This window comes from Gouania willdenowi, chromosome 5, assembly GCF_900634775.1.
Source record: "Gouania willdenowi chromosome 5, fGouWil2.1, whole genome shotgun sequence".
Classification (NCBI taxonomy): Eukaryota; Metazoa; Chordata; class Actinopteri; order Blenniiformes; family Gobiesocidae; genus Gouania; species Gouania willdenowi.
Genome location: NC_041048.1, coordinates 12608903 through 12630978, shown reverse-complemented (window position 1 = coordinate 12630978; position 22076 = coordinate 12608903). Strand labels below are relative to the sequence as shown.

Here is a 22076-nt window from a genome sequence, read left to right as displayed (position 1 = left end):
TGGAGATGCTCTAAAAATGGCGGAAATGTAGTTTTTGTGCTACATTTGTGTAAATGATAAAGAACAGCGTTTGTAAGTTTGTGAACTACATAACCCACAGTTCTTTGCTCAAAATACAAGAGTGACGTAGTTAAGGTACGCTTGTGTATAATTTAATAGTATAAATCCCCGGGCGGAGTTGGAAGAGTTATATGGTCCTTTGTAAACCGGACGACACTAGGTTATAAAACCAGCAAACTTGTACACTGCACTGTTCACAACGTGATTGGTTGTCTGTGAAATCGTGTTGAAAGATGAACCAATCATCAAACAGCAAAGTCCCACGCAGCGCTGGTTATTTTATATCCTCTTAAAGAGGAGCGGGGCTGCAGGGCAGACTTTAATACTCAGGCGTGACTGTTAATTTAACAAAGTGCACAGCGGACGCATGCCTTTATTTAATAAAACCATATCAATTTATCAATCCGAAGGAAAACGGGTCGCAGCAAACTTACCATTACGTAACTTCTGATCTCTTTGCTTTTTACTGCCAGAAAAGCAACTGGGCTGTCATCACATCGCTGCAAGGTGAGTGATGCTTGGTCCATCATAGATCTGCATTAGATTAACACAGCTGCTAAATAATAATAATATGTTATTATTATTATTATTATTATTATTATTATTATTATTATTATTATTATTATTATTATTATATTTTTTTTATTTATTTTTTTACAGCTTTGTGATAAACATATGAACGTTTAAAGCATGATAAAATATGAGTCTAAATGGTAATTTAGGAAAATAACACCTAAATAAAATCTGTATTTTATTTTATTTTGTTAAATCTGCACTGGTTGAATGACAATACAAGTCAATGCAAAAACATTTTGTTTTAAAGTCCAATGAGAGTTTTAATGTTTAAATTGATTTGGTAGAAAAGTAAAGTATAACACAAAGTAAAAAAAAAAAAAAATAATAATAATAATAATAATAATAATAATAATAATAAAAACCCACTATAATGGGAGAAAGTTGTAAAACTTGGTAAATTGTAAAAATCTGTATTTTATTTAAAAAATAATATTCTGCACTGGTTGAATGACAATGAAAGTTTTGTTTTGAAGGCCAATGAGAGTTTCAATATTTGAAATTGATTTGGTAGAAAAGTAAAGCATAACACAAAGTATAAATATATAAATACATACATACACTTACTATAATGAAAATGTTGTAAAAGACAAAGTAACATATATACGAATGGATTTGGCTTTTTAAAAAAATGATACACGTATGCGTTTGTGGTGTCATGTCTGCTTAAAAACTGATAATATTGCTTTTAAATGTGCCCACAAGGGGAGATTTTATAGATGTTTCAGTTTTTTTTATTTGTTTTGAACTCCAACCATTTCCTGTTGAAAGTTTCCTGTTCTAGGCCCTCTACACACACAACTTCAACATCTGGTTCACTACTTTTTCCATTTGTTGTATTTACTTTACCACACAGCTCTCATACACTTTCACCTATATATAGTTTCCAATTCTAAGCCGTTTCTCAGCATATATTTAAATATAAAATGTAATTGTAAACATGGGACTTCTCTCTTGTTAATAAGGAAAACATTTGATAGATTCGGCGTTTTATTTCAGAGGAGGTGAATTGTTTTTTTTTTTTTTTTTTTTTGGTTTTTAAACCACAGGATGTGATGAAATGAGTTTTGACTGCTGCTCTGCATTTTTGTAGTTTCACAATAAATCTTAAGTCAAAGCAGCATGCAAAGCTCGAGATTTGGTCCCATTTCTGCCAGCATGTGACAACACGAGCTAGAAAGATTATTCTCCAATCGCAATAACTTTACTGTTTAAAAGTGCCTCATACAATGTGCAGCATTAGTTGGAAGTTTACAAGTTTAATTACTGTTGTGCTCTACACTAGTGCAGTGGATGCACTGTTAAAGTGAAATACAGAGGTTTGTTATTATGCATTATAAAATATGCTTCTTATAAGATCATTGAGTTGAGCTGGGGTATTTGAGCGAACCTTCATATTCAACCACAGGTGTTTTATTTAAAGTCCACTTTAAACACTATGATTGACTTATTTTGAGTTTATAATTGTAAAATTCTGTCTGGCACCCTTGGAGGCCCATTCCTGGGTCACGTGGTTTTGACATGTCAGGCTTTTTGTTTTTACAACAACAAAGCTTAAACTGATTACAGAGAGATTATGGTGTATTCAAATAATAATAATAATAATGAAAGGCCCTTTGTCACGTACACGCAGTCTAACAGATCATTTTGATTTGATGCAAAGTTGGCCTGTTTGCTATAATTCATGTTGCAGGTAATATTGTAATGGTTTGCATGATAGAAGGACATGGACTTTAACAACTTCCAGACTTAGTAAGAAAATATTAACGATGACAATAATAATTGTCCAAAAGGTGGGTCAAAGTTAATACACATTTACATGATTCTTGTGTCACAAAGTAATGAAAATGCTGTAGAGCTGGAATCTTTAATCAATGGAGACCTAATCAGACTGTGTTTTGTTTAGATTTTATCCCCTGCCACAAAGTGTGGAAGTGGGATATAGGTTTGAGCACCGTCCGTCCAAGTTAAAGGGGACAGCTTTTCTCAGAAACTGTTTAAGATAGGATAACTAAATTTGGTGTGTGGCTTCAGGGTATCAATAGCTTGATGGAGTTCCAAAATGAGAAGTGCGCAATTATTTTTTCTGGAGTTAATGCCCTTGTGCCATTTTTTTAAATTCTATTCAAGGTATCTTCAAACTTAAAGGTGCAGTCCGCAACTCTCAGATCCCTCCCTCCCCGCTGCTCTCTTGCCCTGCCTTCAAACTTTCCAAAGTCCCTCCCTCAGAGGAGCTAACAAGCTAACGTTAGCCCGACACAGTAATATAACATGCTCTGTTATTTAAAAGCATATTACTGCAGTACTTCTCTCTCTCAATGTGCACACACCTCAGCAGCAGCAACAACAACAGTGTCACTTACAGCAGCTCACACGGAGACTGCTGCGCACACACGAAAAACACATGCACCACAGAGTTCTAGTGTAACAATTACAAATCAAACATAATGTATATTAAGCAGCAGTAATTACCCTTCAAGCAGAAAAATTGCTAATTGTGACAGCTTTAGCAAATATGACAAAAAGTCACTTTTAAAAGAGTTGCAGACTGCACCTTTAAAGTGGACAGCTTTTCTTAGAAATCTTTTAAGATAGTCATTTTATATTCTGATGTGATAATATTTTCTTCTGTATACATCTAAGTTCTTAGATTTAGGACATTTAGGAAAAGGTTGTGAGTTATAATGAGAACCAATCTGGCGGGGGATGTTGATGACTGTCTTTTTGTTTGTTTTGTTTTTATAGTTTGCACTTCCACATATACTGTAACTGATATGCAGTATGTAAAAAAAACCTACAATATCCAAGCAATAAATGACAGATATCAGTGCTGAATTTTCTCTTCAAAGATCTAGAATTTTGAGACCATTTTTTGTGTAATTCAGAGCAAATTAATGGGATTGTTTGTAGGAACTTTTAGAAGACTGGAGCGTCCTATGGATTAGATTACGATTAAAAATGATTTTGTCATGTGATACAGAAATGGGAAAATAGCGAGTCCCTGCAAATACTGTGGAGTTTTATTGAAAAATGAAAAGTATTTTCTCTGTCATTCTTATTTCCTCCTGTAGGCCAACGTGGATACTGTAAAGGGCCAGATTTGGCCCCCGGGTCTTGAGTTTGACACTTGTGATATAGAAGATTAATACTCCATATATAATGCCCACAGGCCCTACATGGAATTGTGTACAAGCTCCTGCCAAGGTAAACAATAGGTGCTTCATATATATTGTTGTTTTGTTTTGGACTTCTGTGGCTTTCCATTAAATTAAAAAATGGAATTAAATTTTGGGCAGTGGGCCATCACTGTGGGACCTTAAACCTAACTGCTTAATCTCATTGAAACGTTCCTGATTAAATCAAGGTTAACAAACATTTTGACTTTAAGTTTACAATAAATGCCTACCCTTGCTCCCAAATCTAATATAAATCTATGTCATTAATAATTTCTGAGCACAAAACATCTATTTTAGTTTAAAAAAAAAAAAAAAGGCAGAGCTTTCAGCTTGTATCTTAGTTTAGTGCCTTTTAATAATAATAATAATAATTCATTTTATTTCTCAGGCGCCTTTTAAAACCTCTCAAGGTCACCTTACATTGAAAAAAATAAAATAATAAACAATAAAATATGAATGAAATTAATAAAAACATACATGGCTTTAAACAATGAACAATTTTGAGTCTAAAACTGACAATTTAAACATTAAAAAAATGTTTTAACAATAATTAGACCTGTCTTCTTAGAATTACATTACTTTGATATATATATATATATATATATATATATATATATATATATATATATATATATATAGTTATCTCTACTGTTGTATAATAAAAGAAAACAGAACACGAATCAGTCAGACAAAGCACTGAGTATAGTAAAGGGGATGAACTGGCCATCTGTCAGAGTAGATCGCTGCTGCTGCTGCTGCTGCTGCTGCTGCTACTCTGAAACATTAAAACACATTCATTAGAAGTCCCTGAGAGTTCAGATCTGCAGGTTTGCCACCTTTCATTTAAACTGTTGCATTCTTGTATCCTCCCTGTTTTTGTTCATTATGATTAGAATTTGGATGCTCAAACCCTTCCATCCTGTTTGAGTCAAATTTGAGCAGTTTTCTGTTTAGACAGTAATAAATACTATAAACCCTAACTTTTAATTTAAATTTCTGTAAATTAACATTTAAAAATAAAATATAACCTTCTTATCGTAATTTATCTTTGCATAAACTAGTTTATCGTGGACATTTATTTTGTGTAGCACATTTTTACTGTGTGTGTTTTGACCCCTGCGGAACCCCTGAGACTGACTCATTGTTGAACCCCTGGGTTTTTGATCGAATCCCAGGTTAACGACCACTGCGCTAAATGTTGTCCTTTCTGCTGGATATTTGATGACTTTTCCTAAAATGACCCTGAATACACAGAAATAAAAAGTAAAAATACATGTACATGTGCTACAATAGTGTGTCGGGTCAATTTGACCCATATTTGATTGAGATGGAAAAGTAAAGTGTGGGTGAAATTAGGGCAAATTGTGGCATTAGGGAATCTTTTTATTATTATTTTTTTGTGGAATCTTGGAACTGAAATGAAACAAACCATGTTTGTGTGTATTTTTATGACGATAGACGAGAACTGTCCAGGTTCCAGGTCAGAGGTTTGTGCCTCTTCAAAATCCAAACATTTGTGTCAGGTGGTCGGTGGGGGATGAGGGTCTTCACATTATATACTGTAGATTAGACTAGACTCACGTCATGACAGCAAGAGTTGAGTGCGAAACGGGCTCTGGATCTCATCTTCTAAGATAGTGAAGCTGAAGATAGTGATTTAGAATGAGATGTTTCAGGGCAAGAAGATAACATGAAGGAAAACTCGGAATCTTGAACTACAATGTAAACAAAGGTTTTTTTTCTGTGAAACTTTTGCACAGAAAGAATAGAAATCAGGGAGAACCTGCTACCAATGTGGGAAAAGCATGTGCTGCAAGGTTCCCACACTTTAAGTGTCCTATAAATACAGAGAACAGAGTCTACAAAGTCTATTGCATTTCATGGGCAAACGTGTTCCTCTTTTAAATTCCAAATATAGTTCAATCATTATGACTTTTGTGTTTTATTTTCTTAAGTAAAACCACACTTAATATTGTGTGTTAGTTGTAAAAGTTTTTTCTCTTAAGGTCACTGTTGTATAACTTTTAAAATATACAATCTGCTCTCAAAAATATATGTCATTGATTATTCACACATTTATTAATGTAACATAGGCTATTTAGTAGTTGGGGTGGGATGATGCATTCAGTTCAAAATACGATGTGAAACACGGAATTTGCAGGATCGATATAATGGGATATTCTGAAAAGGAAATTCATTATTTATTTATTTTGTATTTACTGAATTTGTTATTTATTATTTATTTAACTAACTTCAAACTGATTATTCAAAATAGACTTTTCTTTTTTAAAAAAAGTAAAAACTTAAAGTGCCACTGCCAGACTGACAGTTCCTGCCTCCATGAAGCTATGGGCTTGTTATGATTCAGAAGAAACTCATTGTAAGGCACGAAAGGGAGGACAAGCTGCTAAATGAGCCAATAACCAACTAGATGATTGTGTTTTTACCGTCACGGGATTCACATAAGACTGAATTTGTTTCCGGAAGTTTGATTGACAACGTCAAATTTGTATTAATAATTAGTGTACGTCAAATTTGTATTAATAATTAGTGTAAACAGCTAGCTTACCTGCTTTTTTGACATAGGTAATGCCAACATTAATTTGGTTAAAAAGTTTGTTACAGGATGGAACATGATTCTTTAATTTTCTTTTTTTTAAAAAAAAAAAAAAGAGAAAAAAAAAAAAAAAGGGGGTCTTATAAAAACACTACATCCAGACAGGACACATTGAAAATGTTTTTATTATGTTCATACATATATAAAAATAGACATTAGATTTTTAACTATGCACTTATGTACCAAGATAAATTCATTAAATAAATGTCTAACAAAGTCAGAAACATTAATAACTTGTCATGTAGTTTGCTGCGCTGTATGGGGATGCTCCACTTGTTCCTAAAGGGAGTGAAAATGTTTGGCTTCCCAACATTACCAGGAGGAGAAAGAAGAAATGGTTAGCCAAAGTCAGCAGGAGCAATCTAAAAAGAAAAAAAAAAAAATCAGGATTATAACAATAAAAAAATCTGTAATGCGATCATATTCACACACTTCATTTGCACTTTTTTCCCCACAAATAACACAATTGAAAAGCTTATTGTTTGATAAAAAAGAAGACGATATGTAGCCTATGTGGGTTGATAAAACTGTGTGATTTAAATGCTGTGTATCTGCTAATGATCCCTTTATTTTCTAAGAAGAATTTTTTTCTTTTTCTTTTGGACATGAAAACAACAGCAGTGTATCTCACAATGAAAAAAAAAAAACGTTAATAATAGTAATAAAAAATGAAAATACAAAAAATGAAAATAAAAATGAAAATGTACTAGTTTAGCAGGGGATAATCACTAACATGCCTTAATGCACATGTTAATGGGTTTAGATACACTGATATAAATAATCATAATATCTTATCATTTCAAAGTGCATCACAAACTATCTATCTAACCATCTAATCCGCTCCAGCTCCATTGGCTACAATAGTAAACTGATCACTTCCAGGAACTATTGTGAGGCTCCATGAGCTGCCATTGCTGAAACCGAACCATTGGAGTGAACGCAGTTGTCGCATCTCTCTCTCTCTCTATATGGCTCTGGTTTTGAGGAAGTAAGATGGCTCATGTGGTGTCTTTTAGCACGATCACATAGAAGACTGTGACCTGGGACAATATATGCAACAGTAACCAGAAAGAAGAACAAATGTGTGGCCACATTTGTCACACAGTGACACCCTTTGTTAAAACCTGCCAAAGTTTGAAAATATATATTTTTTACATTATATAGAATTTTCTAATAGTGTTAAAGTTCTTTTTTTAATGTTTTATTTGACCATTAATGAGTGTTTCAGTTCAAGTGAAAAAAAAAAAAAAAAAATGAAAATGTTTCCCAAATATAAAATTTGAATATATGTATTTATTTTTTCATACACAAAAAGTACCCAACCCTCATGGTTTCATAAGACACAACAAATGCTATTGCAGTGTTCACAGAAGAAGAAGAAGAAGAAAAAGAAGAAGAAGACTCCCAGGCTTTGCAGATATAATATGCTCTAGCAAAAAAAATCATTTTCTCAAACAGAACCCAGGTTTTTCATAGTCATCAAACCAGAAAAAAAGTCTGCATTAATCAACAACATTTTCCTAAAATACAAATCCCTTAAGTCATCATAAAATGGATTTCATTCTCACTATCTCAAGTTACACAACAAACATATTTAAGTATTTAGGAGTTACTCTAAATATTCATACACGCAGAGTGTCTATGCAGCTTTTCTTAGAACTTGTAAAACAAATTACTGATCGTACACTTGATATACTGTAGTTATTTTTTTTTAACTAATGGCACTTCTGCTTTTCAGGAATGTTGGTTTAACTCTATGCTATTGCATATTGTTTATATGCTGTCATATGAAAGAAAAGGTCAATAAAATCAATGACTTTCAGATAAAAAAGATTAAATCTGTAAGTAAATATTTAGCAATTTTAACACCATCCCATATCAGGTTTATAAATCTTAAATACTGTAAATCTTGACAAAATGCATAAACTACTATGCTTTGTATTTTAGTTGAATAAAATAAAAATGTAATTTAGTCTGCTAAAACTGGACTATAGAAATTGACTTAAACTAAGTTACATTTTAGTTAAAAGACTAGCTGCTAAATCAAAATGTGCTGTCAAACTTAGCACTGACTTTCCGTTGTGTGCAAGTGAAAGTGGGTCTTCGACTTGCTTGATAGCTTTTGACAGCTCACTCTCATCCCTGGTGGATCAATGGAGCTCAGCGCTCTTCATTAGAAACATCAATGTACTGCACATTCCCACAGGCTCAGCAACAACCCGGCGGCCTAGTCAGTGGAGCTTTATCCCCTCTCTATAACGTCACTCTTGACTTCTGCATGACATGAACTTCTCTTTTGGGGGAAACGAGTGCAAAAAACAAACTAATCTGCATGCTTGCTGATAACAATCACTGACTTAGCATCTAAAAGCAACATGTCCATATTTTTACAAATATCACTCTCTCTAAAATGATAAAAACAAAATAAAACATGAATTTACCCAAGTTTGTCTCCTTTCTTCATTTAGAGACTGAAACAAAACAAAAGCAGCAGCTAAAACCTATGCTCTCTAAATAAATCATCACAAATCATTATTTTAAGGCAGTGGCTGTCCATACGGTTGCCCTTGGTAACCGTACTAATAGCACTGGGGGTTGGCCATACGGCAACCCAAATAGACACTTTCTTATTTTAAAATTGTTACATATTTATGGAAAATGTCACAAATATCCTATTTTCCACGCACACTATATTTAAAATTTGTAAAGGCAAATTTCAAAAAATTACGGAAAAATTAGTCATCATACATTCAATAAAACAATGGCAAACAAACCATCAAGATAGCATTGAGCAAAGGAAAGAATTAAATTTCTGGCCTCTACGTGGTTAATCATGCTGCTTCCTGGTTATTGGTGCAATTTCCTGTGTAAAAAAAAGGAAAATAAATAGGCTTTGTTTGTTCAAGCATCCATGTATTTACATTACTGGTCCAATTTTCTCAGGCCAGCAGTGGGAATTCTCTTTTTATAATGAATCTGTTTTTGAAGATGTGATGCTCGAATCAAATTAAGTAACAGTTATGTTACTTAAAAGCTTTGCTCTCTTCCTGAAATATACCTGATATTAATAATAATACAAGAATCATAGCTGTGTTACACTGGATACGCTCCTGCAACAAAAAAATGCCTAAATGAAATAATAAATAAAATGAAATGCTTTAATCCTTTTTTTCCAACAACCTTGGGCTATTAGTTGCTGGCACTGAACTCAATTGTTATTATTTAAATGTGACACAGTAACGATGAACACTCTGCGACATGTTGATGGTGGCTGCAGGGTTTATTGTACACACAACTATTGCATCAGCAAAAGTTTGAAATGATGGCGTCACACATATGAAATGTTGTTATATGCAGCAAGAAAAAAAATCACAGTAGAGATATGGGACATGATAGTGGGTCATCACACGTTGTAACAACTATTAGCCAGCCGTGGTTTTACTGTCATCTCTTTTTTTTCATTGGTTCTTTGATAATTCCATCATCGAATCACGAAGGACAATGTGTCACTTTTTTGGACAAACGAATCTACGTACACATGCACGGAAAACAACATCAAGAAGCCCACGCGTGTGTTGATCAGTCAGCCGTCACAGTGGGAAACCATGTGTGTTTGGCTGTCTCTCTCTGGTCTGATCATCAATAATGCATGGCTTTGAGAGGATGAAAGGCTGTTTTGGCTTGAGGCTTGTGTCTCGTATGGGTACAGAGACATCTGCACTGATAGTTATTATAACTGTACTTCCATATAGACTAAAGTCAAACCTCTTTTTAATATCTGTGATGTGCAACACTCACGGTCAACCCGAGTACGGATTAAAAATATTAAAGTAGAGACGTTTGATTTTTGCCAAGGTTTGAATAACGATCTTAGCTTTAGTTTTTATTAAAGCTTATGTATTCTTAAGCTTTTCAGCCCAAGCCACTTTTCTCCGAAAATCACATACCCATAACAAATAACATTTTTCTAAGCTTGTACATAACTTACATGGCTAATTTTTGTTCAGTTTGAAGCAGGACACGTAGTGGTTACAGATGATGTGAAATCTTGGAAATATATGATACTGAGTGACAATAAATCATGTTTTAAATACGGAAATCTGTAGTTCGCCCAAAAAAAATTAGGGCTGGGCAAAAAAAACAAACAATTTAATCAATTTATCGAATTTGTAGATAAAAACAATTTTTATTTTGCAAATTCAAGTTTAAAAAAAAAGTCATTTTTAAGTGCATTGAAAAAAAAAAAAAAAAATGAAATTCGAATCGAAAATCAAATTGTTTTTTTTTTTTTTTTTTTTTTTTTTTTTGGCAAAATTGCCCAGCCCTACATCAAATATAAAGTAAATTATCCATAAGGAAGGCTATAAAAGCAGAAGTAATTGAACTAATGTATGGACATCAACTGCAGCAAGTTTAGTGATAATAATAAACAATAGGCCAAAGAAAGATACACACATTTTTCTACAAAAAAGTTCAGGCAGAAGCCCACTTTGCCACAACTGTGCCAAGGTTTTCCACAAGTTTGGAAACAAGTGTGTAACTGTGATATGTTAGTCAAATTGATTCCAATCATTATTAGTCTTCAGTGGATTCAGCGCTGTCTGTAGTTTCACGTAGTCTCTTGTTATAGAACTCTGTGTTTATTTCTAGCTGCCCCCGCCGGCGGGTCCGATGGGACTGAAGAGGTTTATACTTAATATATTGATTGATTTTTCAGAACTTCAAGTTTTTAAAGTATTTATTTTTACTCTGTGAACCCTTTCTTCTATTTTTGTTAAACCATATACAGTTCTTGGCTCAGCGTTGATTTTAGTAACAACTAGAAGCAGCTCTCTGCTTCATCCATGGCCAGCTGCTGTGTTACAACTAAGACCATTAAGTACTGTGAAGTGATGCAATGCTTTTAAGGACACCATCCTTACCTGACTCAAAGTTGTGACTTTAACATTCAATTTAGCAAATAAACAGGGATGTTCGTGTGTGTGTGTGTGTGTGTGTGTGTGTATATATTGATTAATTCCCTTTGTTTGGAGCGGTTGTTTGGCTGATGCAGTTATTGAATCAGCACTTCAGTTAACATGAATTGACTCTTTTCTACTTAATGTTACGGTAATTAGCATTACCGAGCATAGTCTCGCAAGTGCCAATTTTCTCCCGGCTTTTCTTCGCTGCGTTTGGTTACAGAATAACTACAGTACGGTGTGTGTGTGTGTGTGTGTGTGTGTTTTCAACCGATGGAGTACTAGACGCAAAAAGGCTTTGAAGCTCCCCTATTCAATTTATACTCCCTTCTCCTCATGTCTCGTCTCTCTTTGAACACCGTGTAGCTATGGTTATTAAAGCTGGCCTCTTTCGACTTCAAACGTATGGCATGAATATTATGATACAACTCCTAGTGCACCGCCAATATGCTGAAGCCAACACTGTACGGCGGGGGGTGAAGTGTTTGAGTCCAGCGAGCCTAAAGTTTTTCAAGATAGTCAACCATCTTTAAAGGAGCGTTATGAGCTAGCTAGACATTATTTTGAAGGTGTTTTGTACTTAGTCAAAACACACTGGTATCAGGTATTTCTCTATACTGTATTTTGTGGTTATTCAACTCTAATCTCTATCTAAAACATTTAAAAAAAACTTTCCACCAATGCCTCGTGTTTTATACCAGAATATTAGTGCTGGTTTATCAGTCCAATTTCCCAATTTGATTAGAATCTGATTAGTAAAGTCTCGATTAGATTGTAAACCCTTCCTTTTTGATTATTAACGATTATCGACTCCTTTTTTCGTTATTGCCAAGTATTGATTTTCCAGTTATGATTATTTGACTTCTCTTTTGAGTAACACCTCACAGCACCTTTAATGTTGTGTAGTTGTATAATAAAAATGTAAATACCAGTAGTTGATCTTTGACCATTTAAGAATTCATTCATAATCGTCAATAATGAAATGGTGATTAATCAAGTATTGATTTTTTTTAGCACCCCTACATATTGTGACTTTTAAGAACAACCACAGTTATTTACAGCTCTAAGGCTCATGTGTCAGGATAATGTTACACTTGTTTATTTCCCCAGCCTTTTAGATATATTGCACTTGAGTCACTGTAAGTCATTATTGTTACAGTTCTCAATTCTTTATTGTATTAGACCTGTGTGTACCTTGCCTTGTGACGTGAGTCTAAAAAAAAAAGTTGCTGGTAGGCAATTTATTACATGCAGTGTAATTTATTAATAATGCGACTGATTTGTGTGACTATTTGAGGTATTGATTGAGCACATTTGACAGGCAGGTGTTTGCTGTCAGTGTTACACATGACGGCTACAGGCACGAATGAGAAGAGATGGCCAAAAAAAGTAACAGAAGTAATTTAAACACATTTCATGAAACATTTCTTTGATGTTTCCTTATTTTTTAATCTTGCTATCTTTTTTTTTTTTTTTTTTTTACTTCAGCAGCTGTTTATTTTGATTTTCCCTCACAATTTTATCAAATATTGTGTTTCTCCTGTGTATAATGCAGATTTATTCACTTGAAATGACCCGGTTTCATATTTTGGTGGCATCTTTTAATCTCTCCAATTCTTAGTTGGATGCACGTCACAAAACATTTTCTGGTGCGCACAACTGCTACAATACAGATCGTTTACGCCAACCCCTGCATCCCTCGCTCGCTGTAATACTAAATAATCATAATAATGTTTAGCATATGCGCCAAATTTAGTGCTCTTTAATTGTGATCTTAGTGAATCAGGCATGCTGTTTATTACTGTATATGAAGTTGAGCTAGCTAAAATATACATAGCATGTCCTGTATCTTGGGAAATAGTTTCCGGACAATATTAGTCTTTTTTTTAAATTATTATTATTATTATATTTTTAAATTTTAAAAATATATATTTTTATCTTTTTTTCTATTCTATAATGTAACAAAACCGTGCAGTTATATGATATATTAGTAATATTAAGCGAGTTAGCATAAATGGAATATTGGGTGCTTTGTGTGTTTACAGCACATTGGTTGACTTTTAGCTGACCAGCCTACATTATGTTTGGATCAATATCTAAATCAATGTACTCGGCTGCTGCTGGTCGCTCTGGTCTGATCAGTGTTTCTGTGTGTTTTTAGTCTTTCTCAAGTTTAAATAGACTTTATCCACCCAAGTGATAGCAGCCACATGATGTTTTTTCTGTTTTCATCGCTCGCTCATTTTAATCTGAGAGCCAAAATGTTGAGTTGAGAAGGTAGGGTCATCATGGGTTCAGTGAGTTAACACTGGATAATTCAGCTGCATAGGATTAACTTTTTAAATGTGTGTGTGTGTGTGTGTGTGTGTGTGTGTGTGTGTGTGTGTGTGTGTGTGTGTGTGTGTGTGTGTGTGTGTGTGTGTGTGTGTGTGTGTGTGTGTGTGTGTGTGTGAGTATGTGTGTGCACAGATAGCAGAGAGAAACTGTTTTCCTGCAAGAATTGATTCACTGGATTTTGTTTTGTCTATACTCGGCTCGATGCATTTGACTTGTTTGTCGATCTTGGCGATGTAGACACGCTAGCTTCAGGAGCACGATGAGTCCATCTCCAACCCTTTCTGGTCTTCTCACATGCATGCGTGCACAAATTGTCAAACTTCCATTTGACTTGTACACACACACACACACACACGCACACACACACGGACACACACACACACACACACACACACAGCATTTGAAATGAAAGCACTCAAGCAAAGCTGGTCAGACTGATCACATGCAGCACTTTTCTTCCTGCAGCTCTTTTTTCATCTACTGCCACTTTGTTGCTCCTCCGTGATTTCTCCTGCATCCTTTCATTTCGCATGGTCACAAACTTTAGTACTGAGCACAAACCATTTACTGCCTCATGATAGGGTGCCTCTCCTCTCCCTGTTGATGACACCATATGGCCCTGTCATTACATTACTGTGTAACACTGTGGCCTCTGCAGCTACAGTACATGATCAGACTGGCCTATTTTTCCCATTTGGGGCTTATTTGTTTTTGTCATTGCCTTTTTATTTTTTCTCAGAGAATACAGTGATAGCGTGACCTTGTTGTAAATTCATCATAGCAAGATTACGAAGTACAAAAACATGCACAGTTTGAGTTTCAGAACTGATGAGAGGCCTGAGTATATTTGTCCTTGTAATCTCCTCTTTCTGTGTCTCTCTGTGCTTTGTGAAGCTAAACAAATTCTACACTTGTAGCCTGAACACACTAAATAAAATAGGAGGGATGGAATAAAATGTCTCATGAAGACAATATCGAAAGAAGAAAGAAAGAAGTGAAATAATGATGCAAAGTTTTTAACTGTAAGTGTATGATGCACATACACACGAGGAATTTATAAAAATGATAAACAGTAGTTAAAGACTAATATGTGCAAAACTAAATAGGATAAGATAACAAGATATTAATAATAATAGGATGATAGTGCAGTAGTACAGATGAACATTTAAATTAAATAGTATACGTATATTTACATGTATATTCAAGTGACATTTAGTTCCAGGGTTGTTACATGTTTAGGTCTGACAGTCTTTGACTGTTTAGCATTGGTCAGAGTGACAACCTAGGGGAAGAAATTGTACCTATGGCGGGTTGTTTTGGCGTACAGTGATCTGTAACGTCTGCCGGAGGGGAGGAGTTTGAACAGATTGTGTCCAGGGTGTGAGGGGTCTGCAGTGATGTTACCTGTCCGTTTCCTGACCCTGGATCGGTATAAGTCTTAAATGGGGGACAGTTTGACGCTGATGACATTTTCTGCAGATCTGATTATCCCCTGTGTCCGTCTAGTTTGGTTGCAGATCCAAACCAGACAGTGATGGAGGTGCACATTCACTTGATGTGGGGACCCTTTGAAATAAAGAATCAGTTAATTAAAGCTTAGTGGCCAGAGATCACCATAATGTTAGCTAAATTGGAAATGCTCCAATCTTAGGCTGTGTTCAAAATTAGTATATATTGTCCACTACGAGTATAGTTTAGGATGATGATCGTTCCCACTGAAGTATACTTCCAAGTTTCCCAAGATACATATCGAACAACGAAAACCTGAAGCGCTCTGAGGCTAAATATCTCTGTTGATTCACCACCTTTGAAAGTTATGAAAATACTTTAATCCCAGAAAGTGACCCAGTAGAATATCAACATGTGGTCATTTGATCCATGAAACTCGCGGAAACCTGCAGGTGTGTTACTGACTAAACTTCCAGTTAACTCCAAAACAAGTAACTTTGCCTGCAAGATGGATTCTCCTGGTGTTCACAAACACCAGACTCCATCTTGTGCTGTTCCCGCCTTTGTCTTTCAAAACCGAACTGAAATGGTTCGAACCAATCATGAGGCAGTGTTGTGGTTTAGGGAGGGATACCCGGGTGTGACGAAGGCAGAAGTGTCGAAGTTGCATGCGCAGTTGCGGGTAGAGGAACTAGCTGGGCCACCGCTCTTAGCATAGCTCCGAATCAAAATAGAAAGATGTCGACGCAAGAGGATGAATGTGTGGAAACTGCTATAAACTCAGTTTTAGAAGAATCCGGCATTTCCTTTTTCAAAGAGCAACAGCGAGAGGCGCTTTGTACATTATTGGACGGTAATCCATTCTGTTCGTGTACCTCCTTGGTTCCGAAAGGATTCGCCAGACACAGACCCAGATTGATGTGGAGAACTCGAGTTAGAGGGAGGGCTACACATCAATCTGGCTCTTGCCAGGTTAACAAAACAAGAGCTCTATTTACAAAAGCGTTAAAAACTCATGGAAGACAAGAAGAGATGCTTTTGTATTGAAAAGGGAATGTTTGAGTTTTTGCTTGAATCAGGTCCCAGGACCATTTTACGCTCTGCTCGCAATGTATCATGGGGCAGTTGAGTATGACTAGTATATGCTTAAAAAATGTCCCGATATAATGTACATCTGGGTATTTTTCTTGTACTTAATCTTTTCATATGCACTACATACTTACTTTAATGTCAGACTTAGTATGAGTAGTACGTTAGTATGCCATTTCAAACACAGCCCTAGTTTTGCCTTGTAAATGTTATTTAAGACAAACAGGTTTTATTTAGACAAAGACGCCTGCAAGGTGAGTAATGGCAAAGTTGGCTCTTCTATTGTTTGTAAAGTATAGATAATTAGGCAATTATATACAGCTGCTGTCAGATTTAATTAAGAAGCTTGTTTCACTTCCTATCTGTCTTTCCGAGCAGAATAAGTTATTTTAAAAGCTATGCAGCATGGTAAACAGAAGCTCCTCTCAGCTTTTTAAATTCTGACAGACTAAAGATGAACATGCATTGACTTGGTCAGGTTTAACCGCATGTTTAGTCACATCTCTTTATTCGTACCATTTGTTAAACTATTTGAGATGTTCTTATTGTTACCTTTAGTGGGTGAAATTCAATTACATTTGTATTCTTAAATTAAGCTGGCATAAGCCATAAAAATTCCCAGAAAGCAGCTTAATATATCACATATTGTCTTTTAACAAAAGAACATGTTTTCAGATGAATGAAAAAAAACAACACGTCTACTTCAGAATTAGTTGCATTGTCAACAAAATAAGTGGATAGCATGAGATCTACAGACAGAGCACACAGGTATTTACCATTCACCATATATCACCCAACTTTAATATCACTCAACTATTGGGCGATATTAAAAGTACAACATAGTACGAACTGGTACATAGTCTGATTTATATCAATTTAACTTTTTTCTTTTGCCTGTGATGGACTATCCTGGGTTAAAATAAAGGCTGATAGAGGATAAAGGGTTAAATCTTTATTGGGTGTATGCAGAGACCTCTTTTCACATCAGTGAATGCGATTTATTCCAAATCATGGCATGTTGACGTCCCTTGCAGTGCCTGTGAAATCCTCCTGTTTACTTTGTTATGGCAATTATTATATTCATCATCATATCATCAAATGTGTGTTCATGTGTACAATTTTTTCATGTTTTAATACATGATGACTGCATTACTCTTTGCACTTTTGAACAGCTGAGTCATGTTAAATTAAGAATACAGATCGTATTGTATCCACAGTGCAACACACAGTCTCTACTGAACTCACATGCAGTTATACACGCACACACACTATCAAGGACAGATACCAGTGGCGCAGGCCTTCCTCATAATATACACGTCTTCATCATCCTCCAACGTTTCCACTGTTGGGAGCATCTGACTCCCTCCTTTTCTTTTTTCAGGTTTGGGACTTTTTTTCATATCTGTATAAAGCTTAAGCTGTGAAACTGTTAGTCAGTCCTGTATATCCTGAGCCGGGGACAAGACCTTTTGGACCATCCTGCTTAGTACCTGGCCGCCTTTCCTTCCCACAGGATGGAACTCTCCTTTTTTTTGTACTCCTTTTCATTTAGTTTTATAATAAATCCTTTTTTTTTATAAAATCATCAAGCTTTGACTGGACATCATCATTCAACACAGAGCATAATTCATGTCACCAAATGAGGTCAACCGAAAATTTGCCGTGACAACTTGCCAGCTAGATTTACCCAAGTATTGGCCAGCCACTCGTCCAGGCAGGCAGTCCTCCTGCCCATATGCCAGTTCAGAGGGGTTTTACACTAATTCTCTGGAGCTATGGGGGTTTACAGATTCATTCCCGTGCTTTAATAACAGTAGGATTATCAAGGTTCAACCAGCTATCCCTGTCCTCTCTTCCATCAGCTCACAGCTCTATCCAGCGTCATCCATCCCTCTACAGTTCAGGTTCTCCATTTCCCCCCTCGTTTTTTTCTTTTTTTAGATCTAACAGTCTGCTCTGCTTAGCGCTGTTGGGTGTCTCTAGCTTGATCTGCATGTTTAATGTTGAATCACCTGTCCTTTCATTGACGTATACATGGCGAAAAAAGAAGTCAAGGTGATACAATATAAATCTATATGAAAATAAATTAATATAATGTAAAAATAGAATTATGATTATTTATACAATCATTATTTATAAAACTGGCTTGATAATTTGCATTTTGAGTAAATATGCAGTCAGAGACAAAGAGGAGGAGAAGAAGAAGAAGAAGAAGAAGAAGAAGAAGAAGAAGAAGAAGAAGAAGAAGAAGAAGAAGAAGAAGAAGAAGAAGAAGAAGAAGAAGAAGAAGAAGAAGAAGAAGAAGAAGAAGAAGAAGAAGAAGAAGAAGAAGAAGAAGAGCTTTCATGTTGTTTTGGTTGAACTTGTGTCCATCTTTACAAATGACTGACTCCGTCCAACCAGCTAATACTCATCAGATAAAACGAGGCACTAGTAGACTTGTGTTTTGAAGTTCCACAATAAAGTGTTCCTTAAAATGACCAAGAGTTGCTTGATGAAAAACCTCATGGATGTTTTAACAAGCTGGTCAACACTCAATGTCACAATGTGCGCTGCAGTCTCTGGCTCACTTATATTCATTAATTATCTTCACTTTTTGACATTGAGAAAGGCTGACGATCTGTATGTGGGTTAAGAGCCATTGGTTGCTCACCCCTGATTTAAGGTAAAACCATACAGTTTTTCTGTATGTTTGTGAGAAAATTTACATTTATATTTTCTAAAATTTTAATAAACTTTCTAAAGGTTGTGTTTCAGTGTTTGTTTGTAATTTTGAAACTTTCTCATGTAAAAGTAACTGAGCCTGCGATGGACCTGCACCCTATTCAGTTTAGCTGTGTTTGAAATCGCATAGTAACGTACTACACACTACACACTTAATGAGTATATACTGTCTACTATATACTATTAGTATATTAGGATGATGACCGTTCCCACTGTAGTATACTTGCAAATTTCCTAAGATACATTTCAAGCCTACGACAAAAACCTGAAGCAGACTGAGGCTAAATATCTCTGTTGATTCACTACCTTTGAAAGTTCTGAAAACATTTTAGGCGAGAAAGTGAATATCAACATGTGGTCATTTCATCCATAAAACTCGTGGAAACGTATTTCATGCCGACATTTCGGAGATTTTCGGAGACCCGCCATTGTGCTACTGACAAAACTTCCAGTAACATCAAAACAAGAGCCCTAATACAAAAGCATTAAAAACTAATAGAAGACAAGAAGAGATGCTTTTGTTTTGAAAAGGGGATGTTTGACTTTGAGCTTGAAGCTGGTCCCAGGATGACTTTACGTTCCCTTCGCAATGCTTCATCATGGGGAGTTTAAGTATGGCTAGTGTGGCCACAGTGCATACTTCAGAAATGTATTGTATGCATCCGGGTATTTCTCGCGTACTCAGTATTTCCATACTATCTAATTGGAACACACTTCATACTCATTTTGATGTCAGACTTAGTGTGAGTAGTACGTTACTATGCAATTTTGAACACAGCCATTGTATTATAGGAATACAGGGAATATTGATTGCAATGTTTTTCTTTTCCCGATTGTTTTAGAGAATGACACTGACCTGGCCACAAGCCTGCCTAACCAACACCGTGCCAATCTGTGTCCAACACAAACCCACTGCCAGCAAAGCTTGCTGAACACGGCCTCCATATAGGTAGCTACTCGCTATGCTCTCTGGTACTTGGCGTCGTTCTTCAGGGCATCAGCAGCCTATCACTGCACCAGTGGTGACAACCAGGGGGATGACGGTCTGCGGTGTCCCCAGTGGAACAGTGGTCCTCGAGGCCCAGTATGACTATAACTATCGAGGTGCGGATGGACGGCAGGTTTGTATCAGGGAAGGAGAAAGGTTTATTCTCCTGAAGAAGACCAATGCTGACTGGTGGCAGGTGAGGAAACTTGTCCCACTTTTCTCATTGCGTTCTTTGCTATAATGTTTAAAACCCCAGAAAAAGTCCAAAGCTATGGTAGTAATTACATGCTTGAATATCAGCAATCATCCCAAAGCTTTAGGTGATTTTCACATTTTGCACATATGGAAGACATATTCAATAGCTTATATATGCAGTATGCAGTCCCTCCAAGATTTTTCCAGATTTTGTGTCATTTTTACTTTGATTTTGTGGTCAATTTAGTTGAATATTTTTGAGGTAATTTGCAGCAATATTGGAATATTTGCAATGACACTGTGAACCACGGCACACAAATCAGAAAATATAATAATACTGGTCACAACATGTATAATGTTAGAACATTGTATTAAAATCATTTACATATGCCAGTTTGGCTTGGCATTCCATTGCAAAGCTTCACAAAGAGCAGCATGGCTAACCTCTGCACTATAAAGCACTCTAATAAGTACATATATACAAACAGTATATATTTAGCTCCAGAATGTCTTGGTTTTCTACGTTGATCCATGTATTAATACTCTGCATACCCTGACTGCACGTCACTGATTCACAATCCCAGTGGCAGCTTGTCAAGTAGACCTTAGTCTGATATTTAGTGAATTTCCACCTCCGTAGAAGTTTCATGCTTAGTGTGCTATAAAAGGTGTAACCATATTAGGTAAATATGATTCAGCAAAGATTAGCAATGAAGTCATGAAGTCAAAAGTTTATATTTAAAATCTAAAATGATCTGTATACATGCCTGGTTTGGAGCCTTCATCAATAAACCTATGTGCCACAAATATACTCATTTGAAGCCAATTATCTGCTTTTGAGACCTGGAAAATATTTTCTGCAGTCCTCCATTTTGCTAGTGTGACTAATGGGATTTTTGGGGGGAGAAAATGGCAAAAGCATTTGGAAATATCCTTATCGTTTTGACAGGTTCGGAGAATTGGGGCAGCCAGTAAAACAAAGCCACTGTATGTTCCTGCTACGTATGTGACGGAAGTACCTATCGCACCAATGCCCTCGCCCCAGCGTCAGGGCATGTCTCCTTCCCTGAACTCTAACCTCGGGATACTGCCACGGGTGTCTCTCTCCCCGAGCCATTCTTTGACTGCCGTTAATGGACAGCACCAAGGTAAAGTCCAAAAGTTGCTGGACTCATATTTTACTTTTACTGTAAATGTGAAGCCTTGAGAGGACAGCAGTCTTAAGCAGGGCCAACACATACAGTAGGCAAGGCAAATGTATTTGTATAGCGCATTTCATACACAAATCAATAAGAATGTTTAAAATTAACAGTAAAAATGTATTAAAAAAATCTCCCTCAGTCATACACAGTAGAGAAAAAGAGTGCCTTTAACTTGAATTTAAAAATGTTTATATTTGATGCCGCTTCTACCAACTAAGCTATGCTTCTAAGCAGTCACACAACACCTTAATGGGACCATAGCCATCTGGATTCCGTGATAGATATAGTTGTGTGTCATCTGTGTAGCTCTGGTAATCAACCTTACAGCTCTGTCTAATTTTTCCTGAAGGAAACATGTAAAGGCTAAACAGAAGGGGTCCAGGAACAGTACCCTGAGGAACCCCACAGGACATTGGTAATCTGTCAGATTCAAAGTTTCCAATGCTTACAAAATAACTTTGCTCCCCTAAGTAGGATTTAAACCATTACATTGCTTTTCCATTTAGTTCAACCCACGTTTGGAATCTGTGTAACAAAATGTTATGAGCTACAGTGTCAAATGCAGCACTTAGATCCAATAGAATGAGAACAGATACTTTTCCTGAATCAGTGTTCAACCTTATGTCATTGATCACTTTGATAAGAGCAGTTTCTGTGTGGTTGATGAGAATGAAAGCCTGACTTAAAGTATTAAATATTATGTTG

The 22076-nt window shown here is 35.9% G+C and overlaps 1 protein-coding gene across 1 annotated transcript in view; it reads left to right on the top strand.

Moving 5' to 3' along the window:
* The first annotated feature begins 383 nt into the window (after positions 1-383).
* arhgap9 (Rho GTPase activating protein 9) overlaps positions 384-22076 on the top strand; it is a 65096-nt gene continuing 43403 nt past the window's right edge. Inside the window, 3 exon segments of the mRNA XM_028446766.1 lie at positions 384-567; positions 19829-20170; positions 21119-21317. Of these exon segments, the coding sequence (XP_028302567.1) occupies positions 19949-20170; positions 21119-21317 (421 nt within the window). The 5' untranslated portion in view covers positions 384-567; positions 19829-19948.